Source organism: Pelmatolapia mariae, linkage group LG20 (assembly GCF_036321145.2).
Source record: "Pelmatolapia mariae isolate MD_Pm_ZW linkage group LG20, Pm_UMD_F_2, whole genome shotgun sequence".
In the NCBI taxonomy this organism is placed as follows: domain Eukaryota; kingdom Metazoa; phylum Chordata; class Actinopteri; order Cichliformes; family Cichlidae; genus Pelmatolapia; species Pelmatolapia mariae.
Window position 1 is genome coordinate 19,419,901 of NC_086244.1, and position 25,959 is coordinate 19,445,859.

The 25,959-nt window shown below is 40.0% G+C and overlaps 1 protein-coding gene across 2 annotated transcripts; it reads right to left on the reverse strand.

Moving 5' to 3' along the window:
- Positions 1–1,590: 1,590 nt before the first annotated feature.
- col2a1a (collagen, type II, alpha 1a) lies at positions 1,591–24,471 on the reverse strand. 2 transcript variants are annotated; one of them, XM_063463380.1, is made up of 54 exons: positions 24,139–24,471; positions 22,127–22,333; positions 20,971–20,987; positions 20,829–20,861; positions 20,139–20,171; positions 19,959–20,012; positions 19,605–19,697; positions 19,163–19,240; positions 18,538–18,582; positions 18,384–18,437; positions 18,019–18,072; positions 17,434–17,487; positions 17,288–17,341; positions 17,128–17,181; positions 16,981–17,025; positions 16,779–16,832; positions 16,578–16,622; positions 16,426–16,479; positions 15,924–16,022; positions 15,773–15,817; positions 15,565–15,663; positions 15,410–15,463; positions 15,186–15,293; positions 15,012–15,065; positions 14,767–14,865; positions 14,575–14,628; positions 14,132–14,230; positions 13,947–14,000; positions 13,809–13,862; positions 13,655–13,708; positions 13,335–13,388; positions 12,748–12,792; positions 12,495–12,593; positions 11,547–11,654; positions 11,347–11,400; positions 11,147–11,200; positions 10,983–11,036; positions 10,690–10,743; positions 10,487–10,594; positions 10,118–10,171; positions 7,814–7,867; positions 7,544–7,705; positions 7,300–7,407; positions 6,889–6,996; positions 6,712–6,765; positions 6,479–6,586; positions 6,345–6,398; positions 6,112–6,219; positions 5,969–6,022; positions 5,307–5,414; positions 4,919–5,207; positions 3,885–4,072; positions 3,545–3,787; positions 1,591–3,434 (listed from the first exon to the last, which is right to left on the reverse strand). In XM_063463380.1, the coding sequence occupies exons 1-54, from the start codon at positions 24,230–24,232 to the stop codon at positions 3,288–3,290; spliced, it is 4,464 nt and encodes a 1,487-aa protein (XP_063319450.1). In that variant the 5' UTR covers positions 24,233–24,471; the 3' UTR covers positions 1,591–3,287. The 2 variants fall into 2 exon arrangements, with proteins under 2 accessions (XP_063319450.1, XP_063319451.1); XM_063463381.1 differs by lacking the exon at positions 22,127–22,333.
- Positions 24,472–25,959: the final 1,488 nt, after the last annotated feature.

Sequence of the window (25,959 nt, forward strand, 5' to 3'; positions counted from 1 at the left end):
ATACTTCAACCTAAGATTTTCAAATTGATACTATAGAGGCGTATATTAAAGATCTCAGACAAGTATAAATCATATGGTCAAGGTCAGATCTTGTCAACACGATAACTCGAGAAAAATGTCACTCGGGATTTTGAAATTGACACCATAGATGAATCTCTCCTCAAAGTCTTAGAAGCTTGGTGCCCTTAATTTCAAGGTCAGAGTTCAAGTTTTCTAAACATCCTGTGAATGTGATGTTCAAGAAAGATGTCACCTCAGATTTTCTAATTGATTCCACAGTCTCATTTGCTAGGAGGCTGATGGGCAGGATGGTGGCTGCCAGCCAGTTTAATGATGTCACTGAGAGAAGATCTCTTTTCTGTGGTCATCTCAGGCTTCAGTCACACAGGCTTGAAGAACAGTTACTATTAAATCGATGGCGGTAGCTTGCTGACACTGGGTGAAATCAGTTGCGAAGAGGTTTCTGTAATGGGCAGCAGAAAATTGAAACACTTTTTCCAAGTTCGGTGTAAAATAAGAAAATTAGAGTTGTAAAATATTATAATTGACATTCAGTTGTGCAAATTTCTTGTAAATAAACAGGTCTGGCCACACTCACGCTTATAAAGTCTTAAGATGTGTCTTAAAACAGAAGATATGATCTTAAATCCTCTTTAGATGTTTGTTTTTTGTTTAATTTCAAGCACACACTTCCTCACCCTCCTACACAATTAGCTCTTACACTGAGACCATGCTATTTTTGGAACAGGCCAGACTGACTTGATTTAAGGACAAATTTCTTGAGAAAGCCAGTTACTCTTGGTGGTTAAATCCTAGCACCTGAATATGCTAATTTAGCAAGCTGTGCTGTTTGTCAGAGGTGTTCCAAATTCAGGACAAATCACAATATTATTATTAAGCTTGTCCTTACACTCAGCCGCATACTTACTGTGATGTGTATTCCCATCTCATTTTTGGTCTTAAATTGTATTTAAAGCAGCAAAAAAATTAACTTTCAACTCACAGTTTGGGATTTTTAATGACAAATGAAATCCTAACACCTCTAAATGGTTTTATTGTGTAAAATCAGGTCTCGTCTGCCTTTTTAGGAACTCTAAACAACTATATTTTTTCTGAGGCAAATTTTTCTCAAATAAATTGTACATTTGAACTTACTTTAAATAAAAATATGTCACATGAAGGCTTAAGTCAAGCTTTTATTACTCAGGACAGACCGGAGTGGAAGCAGGCCACAGTACAGGTGAGCAGTGATGCAGCTCACAATGTGCCACTACCTCACAATATATCTGATTCCAGTCAACAATATTTTCTTTATTTATGTCTTTGAGTCCAGACAAACAGGAGCCAACGATGCCTACCCCCACCCCGAAACAAATACAGTACTTTTGTTCCTTCATGTTATGAGATTTGCTCATGTGAAAACACACACACACACATGCATCACACTCTCGCACACAGACAAAAAGTTTAACAAGGAAAAATAACATTTGAGTACACGTGACTGGCTCTGCTAAAAGAAGAAATCCATCCCCTGCGCCATTTGTGTTTTTATTCGAAACTCAACTGAATAAAAATAAACGCCATCCTCAGTTCAGTTTTCCTTTTATTATTCAATTTACATCAATGTGAAGTGTAGCAAAATAAAAACAAAAATGATCATGGTCATTATAAAATTAAATTTTTTTTAATGTACACACCCTTTACACACACAGAGACAACCCACCCTGGTAGCTTCTGAGGGGCTGTTGATGGAGGTCCACATTCAGCTGTGGAGGTGTGGACACCACAGGAGGCCTCCGAGCTCGCCTGTCTCTCCTGTCTTTACCTGACTGCACCCCTCCCTCCAGGGTGGAGTGTGAGTGTGTGGTGTGAAGCTATTGGGGGTGGGGGTCAGAGATGCGACTGGTGATTTCAAGCTCTAGATCTAAGTCATTAGTGTGGTGGGGGGTGAACTGAAGGTAAAAGAAAGCTACGAATTGAGCTCTTTCTCTCATACTGATAGCAAAACAGACAGAATGTGTGTTTAAGTATAGAGACACTGACCCAAATGCAGCGCTGCGATCTAGAAATACAAGGACTGAAATTACTTTACACGAACAACATAACACCTGTCCAGTCCAGGTTTTCACTTAAAGGCCACCTATTATGCTTTTCCTTATTTTCTGTTATATCTGTCACTGTTACAGTGATGGATCTTCGTTTTTGTTTTTTTGTTATCATCTCAGGCGCAGAAGTCGTCATAGCACCTTCCGAATACAGAGCAACCCAAAGCAAAGATGGCGGTTCAAGCTCTAGATCCATCTGAAAGCTAAAGGTTTGGTCAGCTCAGATTTGAATTCAACATTTTCACTTTGTTTGTCAGTGTGAGGTAGCTTTGAACAATCTGGATGACTACAATAAGAAAAAAAAGCAAAACAAATTCTTCTTCAAAATAAATTTCTTTTTTTTTTTTCCTTGGGTCGTGGTGGTTGGGGTGGGGTGGGGTGGGGGGTGGGGGGGTACAAACTGGGACTTCTTGTGATGGCCAGTCAAGGGTACAGGACACTGGAAACATACATCCCAAATGTAACCTCACTTTCCAAAAAGTGTTGGTGCGCATCTAGACACATGTACACACATAATGTGGAAATATATATAAAACCATCTGGTTGTTTATAAACACAGACTTTTACAACAATGGAACCAAGGATTTATAATACACAGTAAAAGCTTCTGCTCCCGCTCACGATGGACGGGCCTGGAGCTCACACTTTCACCTACTGAGATTTTTTTTTTTTTATTGGTCTACACGGATTCAAAATGCAATATTTGTGTGTCAGGAGAGAAACAGGGAGGGAGGTGGAGTAGGACTGCGACAGAGGTTGTAGTGGAAAAGGGGGCTTGGCTTACTTACAAAGAAAACCCGTCCAGTCCTACCTCAGCTCTTCCTATTCAGGTTAAACAATAAATAAGTGACATCAAGCCATGTTTCTGTTCATAACTTGTTCGCTCTGTGCCTCTTCCTCTTGGCTCTGACTCATTCCTGTCAACAGCGGGCCATGGGAAACATGACTGGATCTCAGGAAGCGGGTTGACAGAGAGTGCTGGTGTGGTGTACAGATATTGCCGGTGCCCTTCAGTGCTAACATCCAAGGAGTACACCTTGGAGAGCACTTTGTAGTGAGAGAAAAAAACGATAAATTTTCTTTTATAATTTCCAGTCTTCTTTATTGTGGGCATGTGTGTAATGTTTCATGGTTTAGTTTATTTATTTCCTGTGTTTTGGGGGGCCATCGTGAAACTCCGCTTTAGATAAAGCAGACAGGGCCTACATCCACTCCGAACTCCTGATCTGCTCCTCCGATGTCCAAAGGAGCAATGTCCGTGATTGGTAGACGGGAGGTTTTCTGTGTTTTGTACTCAAAGACAGTCTTGCCCCACTGGCCTGTATGTGTCTGTTGAGTGAGACCAAAGAAATGTGTTACAGTTCAGCCTTATTACATAGTAAAATTTCTAACATGATTTGAATTAACAGTTATTGTCTCAGTCCTTTTCCCACACTCACCTTGCAGCCATCCTCCAACACATTGTAAGTGAACCGACTGTTGCCCTCTGCACGGATCTCCACCTCATTGTAACCCTGTAGCAGCAGAGCCTTCTTCAGGTTGCCGGTGGCCTGGTCCAGGTAGGCAATGCTGTTCTTGCAGTGGTAAGTGACGTTCTGGGATGCTTCATTGGACAGAAGCCTCAAGAAGGTCAGCTGGACGCTGGCAGCGACGCCAGCAGAGCCTTCCTGAGCGTAGTTGAACTGTGGAATCAGACAACAGGTGGGAGAGTTAGCATCTTGTACATTAGACTCTTCAAGATGAGTTTGATGATCACTAATGATGTATGTGTGCACTCACATGGAATCCTCCATTCATTGTCTCTCCGAACCAGACGTGTTTGCGTTCCTTGCTCTTGCTCGTCCACCAGTTCTTCTTTGGTACCTTGGGGATGCTTGGATAGACACAGGTCTCTCCGGTCTCCATGTTACAGAAGACCTTGATGGCATCAGCTGTGCTGCCAATGTTAGGATCAACCCAGTACTCACCTGAGAAAATGAGACAGTTGAGTTAATGAGGAGAGTCCTAATCACTAAATGTAAGATTTAGCCTGTTCAACTGCTCATATCTGAAGATGAAAAGTTCATTATTATAAAGAAGAGTGATGCAGCAGGATTTTAAAGTCAGGCGTATGACATTTTCAGGAGCAATGCTGTGATATGAATGGTCCATCAAAGAGTATACATAAAAAGTATGAAAAGCAGATTTGATCCCGTCTTGGTGTGAAGGATTTATCAAGGTCTGGTGCTTCTTGTCCCTATTCAGGCAGAACAAGTTGTCCTGACACACTAAGCCATTAGTGTCACTAATGATTTGGGCGGGTGCAGTGGGGGGTGAACTGAAGGTAAAAGAAAGCCACAAATTGAGCTCTTTCTCTCATACTGATAACAAAACAGACAGAATGTGTGTTTGAGTATAGAGACACCGACCCAAATGCAGCGCTGCGATCTAGAAATACAAGGACTGAAATGACTTTACACGAACAACATAACACCTGTTCATGCAGTCTGGGTTGTGGTGGCTCATTTCCCGTGGTTTTTTGTTATCATCTCAGGCACACAGCTCTAGCTGAAGGCCCAGAAGCTCTACTTACCTGTTTGCCAGGGGCAGCCAATGACAAGAACAGTGTTTTAAAGGAAGAGGAAGGAAAGGAAAATAGCTTGTTTCAGATATGGATGGACTGAGAGGGTCAGTATAAAATAAAAAATAATGATTTTACATTAAGAATCATGCAAAGTTACTCTACTTTAGCCAAATAATAAAAATATGGAGTCGCAATCAGGGATCCTATACCGTATGATATATGGTCAGACTTTAGTGTCTGGTTTTCTTACCGCTCTTCCACTCAGGATGGCACAGTTTGAGGTCTCTGCAGGTACGAGCGGGATTCTTCTGTGAGCCGTCAGGGCTTCGCAGGTTATCAATCTGGTTGATGATGGACTTTAGTGTTGAATCGACCTCAATGTCATGCTGCCTCACAGAGCTGGATGCCTCATCAGCCCTCATGTACCTGAGAGGATCGGGGCCCTTCTCCACCTGACCCAGGCCAGCAAAAGCAGACATGTCGATGCCAGGGCCAGGTGGCCCGGGAGGACCAGGGGGTCCGGGATTACCAGGAGGACCCTGGAAGAAGGCAAAAGCAAGAAATGAGACCTGACGGAAATAGAATAGCATACAGACTCATTTGGTTGTAGATTATTATTCTCGTGACATGTTACATACAGCAGGACCAGATTCTCCAGAGCGCCCACGAGGTCCAGGAGGTCCAATGGGACCGGGCTGTCCATTAGTTCCATCTTTGCCAGCAGGTCCGGCTGGTCCAGGGGGTCCCTACAGAACGAGAGGATGAAAACATGAAAAGCAGTTTCATTAAGTGAACTTGGGCTTTTTTGTTCAAAGTGTAAAACTTTGTTATTTCTTCAGATCCACAGTGACGTCTGGATAAGAAAATCTGATAAAGGAAATCAAATGCACCAGCAGTTTCTCTCTATTACCCTCAGACCCTTTGCCTTATTATGCATGAAGAATATTTGTATGGTGACATTTCCCTTCATTTTTCTTATCATGCTCAGTGCTTAGCTAATCAAGAACAGAGATTGAAGCCCATTTCCGATCTCAGCAGGAGTGGGTTTCACAAATCACAGTCCCCCCTGTCTGTCTGCCACTTTTCCTCACAGAGAGTAATTACAAAATGCCTCAGCTGCCCATCTTATCACAGCGGTGGGTAATTAAAGCACACGGCCTTTCCTGTCCCCATCTTCTTCTAGGTGATTGGAGAATTACAAAAACGCTAACCTGTGCCCTTCATTACCATCATATAGTTTCTGTGTTAAAGGTGCAGGATGGAAATATAGTTTTTCATCTCTTCTGCTTCGTTTGCTCACCTTAGCACCGCTTGGTCCTGCAGGTCCGGCAGGTCCAGAATCTCCAGATTGACCCTATTGGGACAAAGATGATAACAGATCAGGGGAAAGACAGAAAGCGGCACCGAATGGATGAACTATTAGATGTGTATTAAAGTGCTTACAGGGGGTCCGGGAAGACCCTGCAGACCAGTGAAGCCACGGTGACCCTTCTGCCCCCTCTCTCCAGCCTCTCCAGCTTCTCCTTTGTCTCCACGTGGTCCTTGAGGTCCCTGAAGTAAAGATTCACCTTTTAACATTCATGGATTTGTACATGTGGCAGTTTTAATCAAATAAAATCAGAAACTAAAAAAAAACAACTTAATGATAAAATACATTTTGATTTAATGATACTTACAGCCATTCCTCTAGCTCCAGCTGGTCCTGGGGGTCCTGCAGGTCCTTGAGTACCCTAAAAAAGAAATAATAGGTGTGGGTGCCATTTAAAATTACACTGTGCTTGGGGTTCTTACGCTGTTTTGTGATACTTACAGCATCTCCTCTGTCTCCCTGCTTGCCCAGGGGTCCTACAGGGCCAGGGGGACCAGGGCGGCCAGGAGCTCCGGGAGCGCCAGCAGGACCGGTGTTACCTCGCTCTCCCTGCAAATGAACGGAAGGTGTTGATGGTGTTAACAACAATTTATGTTAACCAGCATTGAAAAGTCTTTTAAACAATGAGTTGCTGAATTGATTTAGTGTATTTCAGTGAGGATGACGTCCATTACCTTGAGTCCAGGAGATCCATCCCTACCAGGGGGTCCATCTGATCCAGGGGTACCCTGAGAAATAAAAGCATGTTTTTTGTTATTTAACGTGCATTGATTTGATAGATGAAGATGATTGTATTATTTCCTGCATTGTAAATATTGCTATTTTGTTGTTATTGAAGTTCAGTTCCTGACCTCTCTACCAGGCTCCCCAGAAGGTCCACTAAGTCCAGGAGGCCCAACTGGTCCAGGAGGTCCGCGGTCACCAGCAGAACCAGAAGCACCCTGTTTACCAGGCTCTCCCTACACACACAGGAAATATTTTTATCTTTCAATCTAGCATTTGACATTGAAGGCCCAAAATAATCCTCTGACTTTGAAAACCAACTATGTTATCAGAAAGCTCACACTTTATTTGAATGTATTGCAAATAACAAGGTTTTATCTTTGACAAGTTTAAGACAAGTCTTAAATAAACCAAACCAACTGTAATTCTGGAAAAATGTACATCCAGATTTACAAAATTAGACCAGTGTCAGTTTTTCACACAGCTTACATGAAGGCTAAACAGAGCTAAACTTTTCATGTGCAAGCCAAAGCACTCACAGAAGGTCCAGGAAGACCAGGGAAGCCTCTCTCTCCACGTTGCCCAGGCAAACCAACAATACCACGGGAGCCAGCCAAACCCTGGGGACCCGAGGGCCCTTCAGTACCCTATAGAGTCAAGACAGAGATGACTGAGTCATGAAATACAGTGAATATATGGCTAATATAGCAGGTGATTCAGACTGGATGTTGGCTCCAGTGTCGGGTATTTATGGTTTCCTGAGAAGTACAAAAATAAACTCACAGGCTTCCCTTCCTCTCCAGGCTCTCCTTTCTCTCCCTGTAGGCCTGGTGGTCCACGAAGCCCAGCATCTCCTGGTCTTCCTGGAGGGCCGGCATCACCACGAACACCCTTTGGTCCATCTTTACCAGCGGGGCCAGGAGGACCAACAGGGCCAGGGTTACCCTTTGATGAAAAGACAGAATTTCACTGAGTAAGAGCAAAAATACACATAATCTACAAACAAAAAGAGACTAATTTCTTCGTGCAGTTTATTATTGACAAAATACCTACATTAGGACCAGGAAGTCCAACTCTGCCAGCAGCACCAGGGAAACCTGTGGTACCCTGTCAAGGAGAAAGAGATCAATAAACATGAATTTGTCCTGGCCCACTGACCTGTTCTAATATGGTAATCCTAAATTTGAATTTTTCTAAAATGTTAAGATTTATTGGTTGAGAACGTTCTCCTAATTCTTATGATGTATTAAGTATTTGATATTAAACATTTAACAGGAGCTTCCATTTCATTTCCATTGCCAAAGTTTTATAAAATCAACCACCAAACCACCCAGTTTGCCTTCGGTCGTTATAAAGAGCAAACTGAATTTGGATGTGGTTCTGAAATGGGATGCCACCGCTGCAACAAATCAGTCTGCGAAATTTCTTCTATTCTAGATATTCCACAATTAACTGTGGTTAAGTGGTATTATTGTAAAAATAGAAACATTTAGGAACAGCAACTCAGCCATCAAACTGCAGACCATGAAAAGTTGCAGGCACATGGTGTGTACAAGTCACCATTGCTCTGTTGATTGAATAATTTGTTCTAAACTTCATCTTGCATTAAAACCAGCACAAAAACTGTCTCCTGGGAGCTTCATGGCATTGATTTCCATGGCAGTATATATATGTAATGTACTGGTGGCCCAGTACTTTTGTCCATATATTATACAGACAGACAAGTTAACTGAAAAAATAGATATTAGATGTAGGCATCATATCTGAGTAGAATTCAATTCATCACAGACCAACAAAACAGCTCAAGTGGACTCTGGGATTAGTTCTTTGGGATGCTGCTGAAAGGGCATAACAATATCCATTTGAGTGACTTCCCTTCATTTCATGTTTTGATGGCATGGTTGGTGTTCAGGCAAGTTCAATCTAAAGGCCACCATCATCAACACTAACACTCATCAGTGTAGGAGTCACAAACTCCTTTTTGTTTAGTTTTGTAAGTTTAGGGTTTTTTTATTTGTTTGTTTGTTTGTTTGTTTTTTTGGGGGGGGGGGGTCTAAATGTAATAGTAAACAGAGTAATGGCTGAGCCATATTTTTAGAGCTTCATTTTCAGAGGCAGGCAGCATTGGTGCACTATAGGTGATACAAGTATATGCCGAACAAGCCTTGCATGGTCTACCTGTACCTGTGCTGGTTCTCTCTGGGCACTCAAACTTCCCTCAGTTCCCCCCACAGTCCAAAAATGTGCCTTTTAGGTTAACTGGTGATTTTACATTGGCTGTTGGTCACTGTGAGTATTAATAAATATCTGTCTTGCTGTTTGCCCAGTGACAGCTAGGATAGACCCCATAGGTTTACAAGATGGATGGATGGATGGCTTTTCAGAGTCTGTAAAGTCCATTGTGTTTTGCAAATACTCTTCATTTAACTTAATTTAGTTCTTATACACACTGGACATTTACTTGATGGAGTCTATCTGCTCATCTCAACACTGAATAGGAATTATGTCGATATCAAAAAAAAATACATTTTGCACATTTCTGTTGGTAGTTAGAAAGTTTTTCACGTAAAACCGATTGATTTCTTAAACTTTATCATTAGGCCCAAAAAGAGTTTTTTAACACTTTTAAATTTAAGGCTGCAGTTTTTGCTTTATAATCTTCTATTGATCTGATGTTTATTCACAGCAGCCAGCAGCTGCAGCAGCCCCCACAATTGTCTCACCAGAGAGAAGATTATAGGAAACAAACAAAGAAGCCTATTTGATCTGTTTGACAGAAATGTTTAAAATCAAACTGTGCTCTCACACAGCAATCTGGCCCTCAGGCTCACGCTTTAGACTGCACAAAGATAAAGAGTAACTGCTATAAATATTCATATGTTCCCAGCAAACTCTGATTGTTAAAAAAAACTTCTTAAGAATATTTTAAAGTTTTGAATTTTCCATCTTAGGAAGTTTCAATAACAACTTATTAGACTTTTTTTTATTTGCTTTGTTTTATGTTTGTCTTATTATTATATGTGTATCTGTCTCTATGGGATGTTAATAAAGATCTAACTGAACTTATCTAAAATGTGTCTTTTTTGTGTCCAGAAAATTAATTTTGTCAGGTTGATATTTTTTTTCAATATTGATAATATTGAAAACCTTTGAATGATTGATTTATTACCAGATGTCACAAAAAAGTCAAGTTAAAACCTTGGGAGCTTTAATGGTTTTACTTCTTGTTTATGACCTCAAAAAACACAAATGTGCTACACACACACACACACACACACACACACACACACACACATATAAATATATATATATATATATAAATATATATGCACTGTATGACATGTAGGAGTTACTTACAGGAGGTCCCTGAGCGCCGCGTGCTCCTTTAGATCCAGATACACCGGTAGGTCCCTGAAAAAGGGGAATGATCATGTTTATGTCACAGTAGAATAACTTTTAAAAAAGTGACAAAAGTGACAAATGGAAACTACCATACAAGCACTGACTAAAAGTATTTCACGTGCAATGTTTTTCTGTTCGGCCCAGTCACATATGCAGGCTTCATAAATTGGTACTCCGTCATGAAAACTTACCCTGCTCTAAAATAATGTAAAAGTGTTTGTGCAACACTGTGCAATGTATTTCTTTCACTATGTAATTCGATTCGACAGATAGTAGATACATAGTAACAAGTTCCAGGACTTAATTTTTGGTTTAAATACCTACCACAGGTCCAGGAGCACCAGATGGTCCCTGAGGTCCAGAAGAACCAGACTCTCCTTTCTGTCCACGCTCACCAAGCTCTCCCTTAGCACCAGGCTGACCATCAGCACCCTAAATATATTCATCAGAAAAAGATGGAAACTGAACATTAATAAATGTTTTTTGAATTCCATATGTAAAGAATGAATTATGGGGACTCTACTTACAGGAGGTCCAGCAAAACCAGCAGGCCCAGGAGGACCAACTTCACCACGGTCACCCTGTGAAAGCACAAGAAGGATGATGCTTAGTTATTTTGATGTGCAATCCTGCATACTGATCCACCCATTATCTTATTATAATGATGTTAATTATTATTGGTGCTCTTCTCTAGAAGAGTAGAATTTTTATTGAGAAAGAGCTCTAATATTATAAACCCAGGCCTCTGTATCAGACCTGATCAGTCTGATGTATACTTGTTCTGTGCTACTGATACTTGAACACAAGAAAAGGTACTTACAGGAGCACCACGAGCACCAGTAACACCAACAGGCCCAGTAGGTCCAGTCTCACCCTGGATAAAAGAGAAACTGTCATTCAAACAACTAAAATGGTTAATATACAATATAAACTCTAACTTAAATCACTGTTCATTCACGTAACAAAGCAAAAGATTATTCTTACCTTGGCACCATTGGGTCCAGCTGGGCCAGGAGGACCAATAGGACCAGTCAAACCCTAAGAAAGAGGAGAGAGGAGGAAACACATAAGAACATAGTGTAGGTGTCACTGAATGTTACACTTGTTTGATGAATGATTTACAGGGTTTAAACTGTAAAGATGTATCAAACATAAGAAGAGATCAAAGATATTTTTGAACTCACTCTAGCACCATCCTTTCCAGAAGCACCCTCAGTTCCTTTTGCACCATTGTCACCCTGTGGGCAAAAAGATAAGCTGTGTTTTAATCATACAGAACAGAATGCAATATTTACAGTGCAGTATTTTTTTACACTACTACTGTAAGCTACATTTTAACTTATAAAGCAATTCACAAAGTGAAAATAAAGAATCTATCACTCACTCTGTCTCCCTTGGGTCCTGTGATACCAGCAGCTCCTCTCTCTCCTGGCATACCTTGCAGGCCTGGGGGTCCCTGGGTTCCAGGAGAGCCAGCTGGTCCAATAGCTCCCTGATAAAAGAAAGATGGACCACGATTAGGAGAGCACTTGTCAATCCAAATCTTTCATCTTTCCTCTCTATTTGATGATGTTATGAAAAAAACTTCAATAAAACTTTCCAAGCTCCTTAGATTAAAAAACATCTGGAAAAGTCTCAGTCGTTCAAATTATATTGTGCTTCAGAAAACAAGTTGACCAAGGCTGCAGATGTTAAACACTTCCACCTGAAAATAAACAGACTTGATTTTTTTTTTTTTTTTTTAAATTTGCCAATTTCTTCTTATTTCACGTTGAGAAAAGTTGATGTTTTGAGAAAAGTGCTTACTGTGTTACTTGCTGAGAGTTAGATAAGAAAACGTATAATGTGATACCATCACACCAAGACTGGAAAATATGGAGGAACAGACAGTGTTAGTACAGACAGTACGTTCAAAGGTAAGAAAATCTGCACATCAGCACATTCAAATTTGACTAATCAGGAGATCATATCTCTTTTGTTTAGCTGAGTAGAAACTGTGACGTAAAAGTGACACATCCTGGTTTGATGTGGGTTGTGACAAAGCTTTTGTCACTCTAGTTGGTGCTATGAGGCTGTCAGGCAAATAGTAGAGACTAGAGAGGTGACAGCAATGACATTATGTTGTTCTGGAGTCACAACCTTAAATGTAGTCAGCACAGATTTGTGTGGGTTTTTTTTAACCTGAACATTGACTATGGGCATGAATAATAAAAATATCAGCAGATGAAATGCTGTGGCATTAAATGTTATTGTGGGTATTCATCTGCATGTGAGAAGGGCAGTTAAGAATCTTGAACCTGCAACCAGAAGTTAGTCTGAGTCATCCACTGACCTTGGGTCCATCGCTGCCTGGTGTTCCAGGAAGTCCACGAGGTCCCTGAAGACCCTGGGGTCCTGCACCACCTCTCTCACCAGGGAAACCACGTTCGCCCTGTAATAAGACAGAGCGATATTGGATAAGAAGAGAAGCAAAGCATATAAGGAATATCTCAGCAAAGACAAAACAAAAAGATTACATGTATGAAACCAACAGCAAACTTTAGTTCTATGTACACATATGATACACATAATTAGTGGAAACTCACTCTGGGTCCAACAGCACCAGGAGCTCCACCCTCTCCAGGAAGACCCTGCAGAAAGGACAAACTTTATCATTTTTTGTTTGTTTTTTTGTTTTAACACTTAAAACCTGACAACAGAAAGAGTTTTACATGTTCACATTAAAATTAAAAAATGTTACATAATTAAAGATGATGCTGCCAGGATGCCAGGTCTTTCTTGGAAATGAGATTTTAATCTCAATTAGATTTTTACCTGGATAAATAAAGGACCAATGATCACGTAGACTCTGGTTTTTAAATAAAGAGAATATTTATTCATGAAAAAGTTGTTACAGCAGCCACTTAACTATAAAAACTGAATTATACACTATAAAAACAGCCTAAATAAAACATTACAATACTTAATAAAAAAAACTTAACAACATCTGTTTTTCAAGTGTTTTGGCATTTAATAAGCCATTTTGTGTTATTTTAGCAGAAGGTTTCCCATTAAATGTATTTTGCATGTAGGCAGTGTCACATGTACTGTAGAATACACTGTTGTTGACATGTTTGTCAGAAAACAGAGAACTGCAGGTGCAACAAATTATTTGGATAGAGTAAAACCTCACCGGCTCTCCAGATTTTCCAGCTTCTCCCGGGGCACCAGATGGTCCAGGTAGACCCTGCCCATAATAGCAAAATAGTTATTGAAATGCCATCAGTAAGTATGGACTAGAATATTATCTGTAAGTTTGTTTATAATAGATGATTCTGAGGTGTCTTTGAAAGCTGTGATGTTGAAATCCTTAAAAGGTGATCCTTCTTTAGCTTGAATACTTACTGAAACTCATAATTATTAAAGTTTCTAATGTTTAAGGCACGGACATTGTGTGCATGTTTAGGTTTTACCAAAAGTCATATGATGGGATGGGTCAGAAAATGATCTCACCTGGAAGCCAGGAGGTCCAGTAGGTCCTTGTTCTCCTCTCTCTCCAGCAGGTCCCTAAGATGATAGACGCAAACACATTTGATCAATCAAACATAAAAGTCTGTTTGCTGGCTATAAAAGTGTCTCAAAACATGTTATTATATGGAATACTTACAGCAGGCCCATTAGGGCCAGCAGGACCAGTCTCTCCATCTTTTCCGGGCAGACCCTAATTAAGAGCACTTTAGTTAGGAAAAATTACCTAGAGAGAGAAAACGATCATGGTTAAGCACTTATGGAAAGCTATACTTACTCTCAGACCTGGGCGACCCACCAGTCCCTTCTCTCCAGGCTTTCCAGGCTCACCCTGTCAAAGAGAAATCATACACTATAAACTGTAGGAAGTTTCTTTAGTACTGGGGATCAAAGGGATAAGAACAGCATCATAAGATGTGGAAGTGCCGCTTGTCTGTTGTTATAGAAAAATCAGACTCTTACATTGGCTCCCTTTGGTCCAGGGAATCCCATCACTCCTGGCTGACCACGGGCTCCCTGAGGACCAGGTGGGCCAGGGCGGCCATCATCACCAGGGGTACCCTGTCAGAATTACGGATAAACACTGTAAATCAGCAGGTATTAGCCTGGAAGCTAAAACCTGTATGTTATTATGATTTTACTCTGAGGATTATTGTGCCACACATGCAAAATTCTCCTTAAGTCTAAACAGGCAGCAGAAGGTTGTAAACATTTTGCTCTGTTTAATCTTTATGATTTCCATAAAGCAACAATGAAACTGTAGATCATGGTGTTAGTAACCCTACTGAATGCAAAGCTTGTATTTTTTAGAACAGGATCAGCTGCTCTATTATTTTAATTTCAAATTTCATGGAAGTAAATCTATAAATCACATTCAATGTAATTGTAATTAATATTGTACTTACAGCAGGTCCAACTTTGCCTTGAGGACCAGCATCTCCAGGACGACCAGTAAGACCCTGCGTGAAAGGCACAAGCAACAGAGACTGTCAGATCCATTCAAATCAAAATCAAATCAGTCATAAAAAACCTGCCACAGTAAACATCCTACAAAAACCATAAAAATGTGCAACACTGCATAAAGTTGCAAGACTCACTCTGGCTCCAGGGAGACCAGACTCTCCTGTGCGTCCAGGTTCTCCAGTAGCGCCTTTAGCCCCAGAAGCACCAGGAACACCACGGTCTCCAGGGACACCCTGAAGAAGAAAAGACCAAAGGTGGAAACTTTAAATATGTTATACAAAAATCACTTGTTGTAGTATCTTTCTCATGCAGCACTGGTATGCTGTGGTATCACTGAGATAAAATGATTATAACTAGATCTCATTTTGCAGGGACCAACCTTTGCACCAGCAAGACCATCCTGTCCAGGGAAACCACGGTTTCCAGGGGCTCCCTGGGAGGAATCACAGAAATCAAGATATATTTGATTAGATTGTTAATACAGTAACCATGTTTACCCTTGTTATTAGTCAGATGTGACCAGTAACATGTAATGCATGTCCTGATCACTTACTCTCTCTCCGGGAGGTCCAATTGGTCCAGCACCTCCAGGCTCTCCCCTGGCACCTCTCTTTCCTTCTTCCCCTGGAGGGCCAGGGGGACCTAGAGGACCAATAGGGCCCTGGAAAAGATAAAGATATTTCAGTGAATCTACTCTAGGGAGTAATTCCACATAAAATTTTTATGTGGTCATGTATATTTATGATCACAAAAAACTGAAATCAAGTAAAAACTCACAAGCTCTCCCTTCGGTCCAGCTTCACCTTTGAATCCAGGAAGACCTGGGTCTCCCTGAACAACACAAGAAAAGAAGGCAGCCACAATAATAAATAATCACAACATTACAAAATATTTAAATTTAGCATAACTTCAGACTATCTCAGCTGACTTACAGCCTGTCCTTTGGGCCCTAGAGGTCCTGTTGCTCCCTGAGGTCCAGGTGGGCCACGGGGGCCGGGGAATCCAGGAGCACCAGCAATGCCAGGAGCACCCTTCATTGAGGAAAGGAATAATCAAATATCAGAATGAAGAGAAATATTTATTGAATAAAATTTAACCTAAAGAAAGACATCAAAACCACTAACAAAAGTGTAAACCTACAGCAGATCCTTTAGCTCCGGGAATACCATCAGTACCAGGGTTACCCTGCATAGAACAAGAAGCATTATATTAACAACAACAACCTGATCAACGAATTAAAATGAATCAAAATCAAAGTCTGAATGTTTAGGAACAGTGATGGCAAACAAACCGATGCTCCAGCAGGTCCGGGCGATCCTGGGGTACCAGCCTCTCCACGTGGCCCCTGGGGTCCTTCAGGGCCACGGCCGCCAGTAGGACCAGCCTCTCCCTAAAAAAGGCACAACGAATTTATCATTAACATAGAAAAACGGTATTGGTTGCACATTTCTTTGAGCTGTGTATTGGTGCCTCCCTGTCATAGAGCTGAATATAATACTGTTGTTTCATTGTGTATGAGAGTTATTCAAAATAAGTCAACTACATTTAAAAAGAATTAAGGCCAGTTTATCTTCTTTAGCAAGAAGAGAAGTTTGACACAGTTGTATATTTGTCTATGAAAAAATAACAATAACTAAACATACAGTGTTGTGGAAAACTGGAATTTAGTGTCCTACAACCAGAGTGAACAAAGACTGATGCAGTGGCTCTTGTAAGTCTTTTTTTTCTGTTTTATTTTAATACACAAGCTCTTCAACAGCAAATGTTTCCTGGATGATATGTTCTGTAAAAACCTTTGCTCCTGGGGATCCTGGAAAACCGGGAGCTCCAGCAGGACCCACTGGTCCCTGTAGAGAAATAAAAAAGAATCATCAGATCAAAGGCAACAGATTAAAGAAAAATCAACAGCACGAAATGGCCACATAGTGGCGACTATGATACATACAGGTGGACCGGCAGGGCCAGGCAAGCCATCATTTCCACGGGCACCCTAAGGATAGCAAAGACAGGTCAATTTAGTTTGGTTCATCGCGGTGGGCAACTCATGATGTTATGATCTACTAAAAGATTCAAAGCCATAATAAATAGCAAATGAGAAATAAATTCCTGTTGAATAGCCTTAAGCAGCTGCGAAAATGTTACTTACTGCAGCTCCAGCAGCTCCAGGACGTCCTCTCTCACCAGGCAGACCACGTGGACCCTATAAAAGAATGATTTATATATAAATATCTTCATTATTTATACTATTGCTGCAGCCTAATATGCCATGCAAATTTATAATGCTCTTACTGATGTTGTCAGAAAGTTCAGAGCATCGCAGACTAGAAAAAGCAATGGTGGCAACTCACCATGGGTCCAGGGGCACCGTTCTCTCCAGGAGCACCAGCCTCACCCTGGAAGGAACAAAATTACCATGAGTAAGCACAAAATAGCAGAAGTAAGCTGTAAAAGTGTTATTTCTGGAAAACCCACGCTGTCACAAAAGATGACCTTACCTTGGCTCCTGCAGCACCGGTCTCTCCTTTAGCTCCATCTAGACCAGGGTGACCCTACAAGGAAAGCTCATAATCAGGACTTAGACATCAGTCAGTCACCACATGCAATCAATGAGCAGCCACAGTTTTGTGAAGCATGTGACTGAACTGAAACACTCACTCTGTGTCCTTTGATGCCAGGAAGTCCAGGAGTTCCAGGGAATCCACGAGCTCCCTGAAATAAAAACAATCATGCAGCAATAGATTAAAGTTTTTTTGGATTTAAGTATGAAGTAAAAACTATTTGAATAATTATTATTTGCTCACCTGAGGCCCTGCCGGTCCACGCTCACCAGGTTTGCCAGGTTTGCCAGATTCACCCTAAAAACCAGCAGCAAAATTCAGGATTACATGCTGAAGCTTTGTAGCTGCAAGATAAGATGTAGCTGCAATGGCCCTTCACTGTACTGTGTTTGAAGGCTGTATATTGTGAAGTCACCATGTTCGTTGGTAATTTTTGGAGATACACAGTGCCCCCTGGTGGCACATGGAGTGTATAACTGAAGTACATTATGGAGGTGGGGATAGGTTGTGAAAAAAGTATAAAGTAAATGAAGATTTTAAAAATGTGATTTTTACATGGAAAACAAAACAGTTTTTTTCCTAATAAAAAATGTGGTCTGACCTTCTTATATATACATATATATATATATATATATATATATATATATATATATATATATATATATATATATATATATATATATATATATATATATATATATACATATATAGAGAGAGAGAGAGAGAGAGAGAGATAGATATATATATAGATATATATATATATATAGATAGATAGATATATCTGCATGTATTTTAAGAGTTTTGAATTTTGCTATGAAGATGACTTACATCACTTCCTGGTTTTCCTGAAGGTCCAGGTGGTCCACGAGGTCCCATAGGTCCCTGTATCAACGCAAAGCAAGAGCATTAATACTGACAATCAACATACAAAGACAAAAATTCATATGTTATGTAAAATATATCTCTGCCTTAAATTGCCTTTAAGGTCATCAATTGGGTATTAAAATTTGAGCGAATAATAGAGATGTTTTTTTTTCTTCTTTTTTTTACAATGAACAATCATGACATTTATAATCAGTATTGTTTTTGTCAGTGTATGTGTTGTTGGCAAACCCCAACATTTACACCTCATATGCACTTTAGCTCGTTTGTAAGGCATACAGATACATTCTGGGATTGATACTAATACTTACAGCAGGACCGGGCTCTCCAGCCTCTCCGGGGGGCCCTTGGAAACCTTGTGGCCCCTATTGCAACAGATGATAATACAAAGCATTAGAAATGTGTTCATATAAGCTGTTTGATTATAAAACCCAACCATATAATGGCTGTGATCAGAGTACTTACAGGAGCTCCGCTAGGCCCAGGAGGACCCCGAGGACCCATAGGACCCTAAAAAGAAACACAACAAATACAGAGAACATCAGTCTGGCATCATTTATTTTAAAAAGTAATGGAACAAATTCACCAAATGAATACAGGTGTCCTGAGTCAATAAAGGTTTCACCAGTTACACATTAACCATTCAGAACTAGTAAGAGTAAAGTCAAATTTAAACCTTGTCCCAGCTAAGAAAAATATTTGATGTTAAAGACTGGTATCCAGTTCAAAACCTTTCATAGAAAGATTTCATTATTTTATGTGATGTGTCCACTGAGGCAAATTCATTCCCACATACTATTTTTATAGTCTATTTGTGTTTGTGTGCAGATTCAGCGTTCAGTTCAGAAAGCAGGATTTTAAAAGGTTATAGTAAGTCTCTCTGTTGGGATGAAATTATTGAGCCACAAGGTGGCAGCACTGCAGCAATCTGAGTGAGGTATTGGTTATTTTTCAGTAATTATTTTCAGCAGTGACTTGGAGACCAGATGAATATCGGTAATACTATTTTGTGTTTGTGGCGTTTTTTCTCACGATGAAACTGTAAACATACAGTACAGTCACCCTGTTAGATGCACCCAGCAATACATACCATTGGTCCCTGCATCACACCCATTTGAGCTCCTCCAGCCTTCTCATCAAAACCCTGAGCCATCTGAGCAGCAAAGTTCTGTAAACACATAAAATAGACCAAGAGTCAGTTTATCTGCCTAAGCAAAGTGAGCCACAAATAGTAATGTGAATGGTACATCTGTGCCATGAATGGGGGTTTACACCTGTTACCGTCACTCTATTTTTCACTCATCTTGCTTCAAAAACAGGTGTTTGTTTGTCTGTTCACCTCTTTGTGACTTTTTCCTCTTTCTATTTCCATGCATTATAAATTTTGTGGCTTGTTTTGCGGTCTTGTAACAAGTCAAGTGCAGCCAAATAGAAGCTTCATAAAAGATTTACACATTAACGATAAAGTGTTGCAAAAAAGCAGCTATTGCTCAAATTTTGCATATGCCATATTTTACAGTCCTTATTCTCACCCCTCCGAGTCCTGGTGGTCCAGGTGGGCCAGGTGGGCCGGGGTTTCCGGGGGTGCCAGGCTCACCATCTCTTCCTCCAGGTCCAGGATTTCCCTACACAAATGAGAGTAGGGAAGGGAAAGGAGTTAAAAAATAAGCAATAAAGCAGATTTTTCAAAAACCATCATCTGTGTGACTTCATCCACCTGCTGCATCCAAATAAATAAAGATTTTACATGAGTAGTAATAAGATAAGTGCAAACTCTACAGGCCATTCTCCTAGTTCTGATAATGCTGCTTCACCCAGTATCTAAGAACCCAGTGCTGAAAGATTGGTAAAAGGGTTTTTTTTGCACACATTTTGTTGTTTCTTACCTTATCACCTTTAGCGCCAGCTTCTCCTCGTGGTCCCTGCTCACCTGAGGGGCCCTACAAAAACAAACATAAAAGCCTCAGTAGCATTCACAAAACTGCTGAAGGTCCTATTCAGAAGAAAGGTCACGTTGTTGTGAAGCATATAAATATGGAGAACATAGCCAAATTTTTTATATTTACCATAGGGCCTGGTGGTCCTCTTGGTCCTACAACCTACAGAAAGACAAAAATGTTTTTGAGGCTGTTTTCATAACTGACTCTACATTGGTGTCGTAACAGGTGATTTTGTACTAGTTTGAACTTCCTAAAATTAGAAAACATTCCAGCTTCGTAGGAGGTGAACATCAAAAGGATTTCATTTGACAGGACAAGTTTTTGTATGACCACCACCTCCTTTAACCTCTAATTTGGCTGACTTTTTTTCTTCTGACATGTGCACTTGGAGGAAAGTTGCTGAGAAGATCTAAAAGGATTTGATTGGGTTCATTATGCCCCAGGAATGCAGGATTTTTCCTCATTTAATAGAAAGTCAGAAACATTCACACTGAGTTTCTCACTCATGAGAAACATAAGAAACTTTGCCACATTTGTTAAGGGAAAACACATTGAAAGTACAAGCAAAAGTGGGTTATAAAAGATAGAACCAGTGATAAATTTTAGAAAAAAACGTCATTTTTTTTAGGCTGAACATAATGAACATGGATGGACAGTTGATCAGATATTTAAATCCTGTAATTCCATTCAAATAAAAGTGAACAAAAGATTCCCAAAATGTTTGTTTGATCAGGTAGAATTATCTAAGGGGAACTGTAACAATAATTATTTAAAGCTTTATTTAACAGTTTTATATTCATAAGCGTCCATACTTACATCTGCAATGTCTCCTGGTTCTCCTTTCTGGCCCTGAATGATAAAAGAATCAAACTGTATGAGTTGTCTGACAGTTCATTGCACCACAACTACAAAGGAAATATAATTTCTGTGCATAAGTTGCTGGAGATCGCTGACTCACCTTAGCACCAATTGTTTCTGATGATGCAGAAGGAGGAACAACAGGAAAGAAAGAGCATCATTAAAAGTTATACCTTGAAGTGAGATTTCAAACACATGATTGATTTAAAAGCTACTCTGTGATTCTTAGAAAGGAGACCTGTAAGGAAATCCAAAGATGCTGAAGTGATCAAATAACATTTACCAAACCCAAATGCATAAAACCCATCCAGATTATATTACTGATGCAAGAGATGAAGCAGAAACAAGCTTAGACTAAGAAATGAAGGTTTAGACTCAATCATGCAAAATGTAAATAATAGAAAAAAAGTGAACTTATTTAATAAAGAAGGGCAACTGCTGTTAGTGTGTTTGTTTTAAGATGTATATCTTACATTGTAATGTCAAATTTTGTATTTTTTTTTTTATAGCAAATTTGTAACCAATCTGGAAAGAGCCTAAGAGGCCCATTACATTCCCAAACTTTTTAGCAAAAGAAGAAGCAATTCTACAAAATCATAAATACTCTGTCTTTCAACATCTTGATCACAATATGTATTTAACAGCAGATTTTTGAAGACAGTGCTGGAGTACAGCAGCTGCTCACAAAAACGTGAAACTTTGAGTAAACACATATTTACAGTCATTTTGACATGAAAGGTTGGAAAGACCTTCAAGAGACTATTGAAATTTGTAGAACGCCTCAAAATGGGTCAAATGAATCATTGAGTTCTTGCACAATATGAGGACTTCATCTCAGCTTTGTGTTAAATTGAGCAGAAGTGTCTCTGCTGGTTTATGTGTGGATCAGAGAGCACATGACAAGATTCAAATCCCACATGAAAAGACTTTCACTGGGACTGCAAAAAATCCTGATCATGTTGCTTATCTAGTTTCCATAAAACCATCTAAAAAAAAGTCACTCTGGAACAGGGAACACTGGCTGGCAACTGATTTCTTTTTCTTTTTAGAAATGTCAAAATTTATAAAAAATAAAAATTATAAAAATAGAAATTGTAGCTGCTCTTGGCCACAAATCAGTAACCACTCTAGTCCTGATCAGGCAGACTATTTGGATCCAGTGGCAGTTCCCCATTCAAAAGTGTTAGCCAGGAAAGAGATGAGTGCAAGCTAAAAGAGTAATTTATTTATGGGTATGTGAATAAATAAATTACAACCAAAGGGGGCACTGGTATCAGCAGGGCAGATGGGACAGCACTCTCCAGATGGGATGATAGGGTTGGCACACTCTTTGATCTCCTCGCAGATTATCTCATCACACAGAACTGCTCCGCTGTCACACACACAGATACGACACGGCTCTGGCTTCCACACATCCTTATCATTATACAGCTGGCCATCCTGGATGCAACCCCCTGACTCCTCTGTGGTGGCCAGCAGGGGTCAGGCGGCAAAGCAGAAATAGGAGCAATAAGAGGGTTCAAGAGAGAATTAGACAGGGGGAGGTAACAGCATTTGAACAATGTTGTGAGTTGGCATAATAGATGTTTATAAAAAATAATTGGTTTAAGACAAGGATAAGAGGATGTTAGGGGTCAAGGGGCAAGGCAAGGAAGTGGGAGGAGTAACAGCAGAAGAGGAGGGATTATTGAGTATAGGCGTAGATGGAAGAAGCAAAAAAAAAGTTATTTGGTTGCAAACAAAAACTCTGAACACTATAACACTGGGTGGTTGACCATTAAAAAAAATGTCAAAACTGGATTAAAAAATATGAGTGTGCTTTAGTGATTAAAAAAAAAAAGTGGAGTGAGAAGACTTGATCCTTTGTTACAGATGAACAGGTGCTGATCTGACCCCAAAACACACGGTTGTAAATCAGTAGCTGTGGAGCACAACAGTAATTTACGAGTTTTAAATTTAACACACAATGTATGTAAAGAAATGCCTCTAAGTTATCGTAAAGAGAGTTTAATAGCAGCATAAAGTGCAATGTAAACACAAGCCACAGTTAGCCGTTATGTTTGAAGCCCTGATTGAGGCATTTCACGTCACTGGCTGAGCATATTTAACCTGCAGGCCTGCTCTGCTGCTCGAATGAATGACCCTCTCTTATAGGGACAGCATGCCCAATTGACACACTGCTGCTTTAAGTAAACAGAGGGTCCTTCTACATTTCTCCATCTGGATCCCATAGTTATGTTAAGCGCCAGGGCAAACACGCTGGGGAATTAAGAATGGGTGATTTGTTTCGATTATGCAGCTTATACAGCTTAGAACTGGGCCTACTAACTCCTGCTATCTGTGTTTTAGGTCTATTTGTCAAAGTGATACTTATATATATGTATATATATATATGGCATATATATGTAACATGAATGTTTAAGTCAGGATTGATTAGTCTGGCTACTTGCTAATGAAACCTCCTGAACTAAATTGTGAAAATGAAACTTTGGAATTAAAGCAAAAGCTATAAAAAACAAGAAGATGTGGAAATAAAAGCAGTTACAGCAAAATTTGTCTTGCTATAAATACAACTATATGTCCATCATCTGTTGACTCCTTGCTGTGCACACTGTCCTGCTACCCTTTGAGCCTGCTAGTCTGGGGTCAGGCACTGTCCGGCACTGTCACTTAACATTGTGGAAAAAAACATTAGACTGCTCAGGGCAAAATCTGTGGGGAAGGTTTATTTCTACAAGTCCTTAAGAAAAAGTAAACTTAGTTTTTTATTTGTTAAGTGTTGTTACCAAAGTGTTTCTGCTCAATACTAGCAAAAAAAATAGCATCTAGATGCTGTATTATAAGCTTTTCGTTTTCTTCATTTTATTGCTAAAAACTTTCACTACAAAGTAATCAAACAGAGCATGAAAGGCTGAGTTGTAGGACCCAGGTGAGGACAAACAGGCACTTGTTCACCTGGTCCTCCATCCCACACAGATGCACCTTGTCAACCTTACCTATCTACTGAAAAGAAATCTATTAACTTCCTTGGGGAGACATTTTACAAGCAGACAGCATCAATAACATTTAACTACTGCTTTGAAAAAATTGTCTAAAAAAGTGGACATAGAAAAAGAAACATGTATCCACAGTTCTTTTTGTGAAAACAGACAACTTTCATTAAATTTTCTAGATCTACAAAGTTAGAAACAGAAAAGACTGGTGATGGAATCAGAATTACAATTCAATTATAAATAAGGAAGTGCAAAAGAAAAATACTGCAACTTACGGTCATCCTCTTCCTGACATCTGACCACGGATAGTAAAACAACTTGGGATGCTACAAGTAGCAGAACAGTCCTTGAGTCCACAAAGCTGAACATGTCTAAAAATTAGACATGCAAGAGCTTGGGTGAGAAATAAAGGGATGGAGGAGACCAGGCTTTCAGTCAGTGGTATGTTAAGTGTGTTCCCGGAGACTTATGGCACCATGCAGTCAAACCCTCCAAAATCTAAGTGGAATCCACCGCGGGGCCCCAGCTGGCACTCTGCACCCACTGTGTCAGTGCAGGCACCGCGGTTTTATGTCACTGTGCCTTGTATGGATCTTCGTATATTCCAAAATACCAGTCCTTCCCCCAGACCCCCTGTCAGGCTGAAACCTGAACCTCATCTCCCTCCCCTCAGTCCAGCACCATCGACTCTCCCAGGGACTTTTTTTTTTTTTAACTCAAGCCCTCCTTCTTCCCTTGCCCTGCTTGGCCTGGCCTGGCCTGGCTAGGAGATGCACCTACACTTTCACATTACAAGGGAGGCTGCATGAAGCAGAGCACAGGTCAGTCACATGCCACTGTGTCAGGGCATTATGAAATGCCTGTTTTAGAGTGACTCATATTTCTGTCTTGTGAACAAACTTAAAGAAAGTATCAATTAATATCAGGATATACACCAAAGATCTTTTAATAGGAACATATATGATGATGTTGGTCACATGGGAAATGACTAGACACAAACTATAGCATTTGCTTCAGACAATTCTTCAACTGAATTAAACAGATCAAAAAGGGGGGAGGGGGGTCTCATTTTGATGGTTAAGGAGGTTGCAAACACAATACAGCAATCCCTTCTTCAAAAAATTGATTTTTATTCACACAAAAAAACATATTTTTTCAGTAAAGGGGCTCTGCATGTGCATTAGTGACTGATTGATGCCCACTGGTTGTTTTTATTTGGATCATAAGATTTTTGGAGAGGAGGTAAATAGAGAGTTGATTCTGTCAGTACGCAAGGTGCAATCAAAAAGTTCTGGGAATAATCCCATAAAGTCATAAAGCGTTCCACATTTAATTTTCTCTGGTCATATTGTCATGATTTAGTGAGCACTTTGACAGTAAAGTTTCACCAGACTGCTATATTTATTTGAAAAATATATACAATACAACATATACAATATTAGAAATGCATCTAACCTTTGCAAAAGAGAACAGAGTACATGTTTTTGTTTTCTGAGTAATGAACCGCTACTTGCAGTTAAACTCTCAGTTTATGGCAACTCAATAGTGGGTCAGCAGGGTTGTTTGGGTCAGTTTAGGCTTTTGGATTATGGATTAAACTGCAGACTTTAGACAACCTTTAAGTGTTGAGCTGACCAATCAGCAGCTATGTCACGTTCTCATTACAGTCAGACATTCTGAGAGGCTTCTCTCTTTGGACAAAGACAAGTAACAAGGGGCTATCCAGTTAAATGGATAATTCTTCTGGCCTTTGAGTTAGCTGATCTTGAGGCAACAGTTCAGGCAAAAATCCAATATATACCAGATTTACAGCATCTCCTGTGAAGCTGAAGTAAAATAGAGATGGAAGATCTGCATGATCTTTACTATATCTCTCTGGTGGATAGACCCAGATTAGTGAGCTTGAAAAGGAGTCTGTCATGAGCAAAGGACCAGTAATTCCAGGGTCATGACCTTCTAGAGAGCCCCCCTTCATTCCACACAGAGAAAAGAAAGATCTGAAACTGACTTCTTACCTGGACCTGTGTGAGCAGTGAGCAGTTTCGTATATTGGAATTGCACTCGAAGAAGAAAACTGATGCAGCAGAAGTATTCAC

Bases quoted from the DNA above. Each gene is read 5' to 3' on its own strand.
- col2a1a (XM_063463380.1), bottom strand. From the start codon at position 24,232: ATGTTCAGCTTTGTGGACTCAAGGACTGTTCTGCTACTTGTAGCATCC. The intron at 20,013-20,138 runs GTAAATATAAAA...TTGTTTTTGTAG, and splicing joins GAGGACCACCAGGCCCTATG to GGCCCCTCAGGTGAGCAGGG. The intron at 12,793-13,334 runs GTGAGGTTTTAC...TCCTTTCTGCAG, and splicing joins CTGGAAAATCTGGAGAGCCG to GGTCTTCCTGGAGAGGGTGG.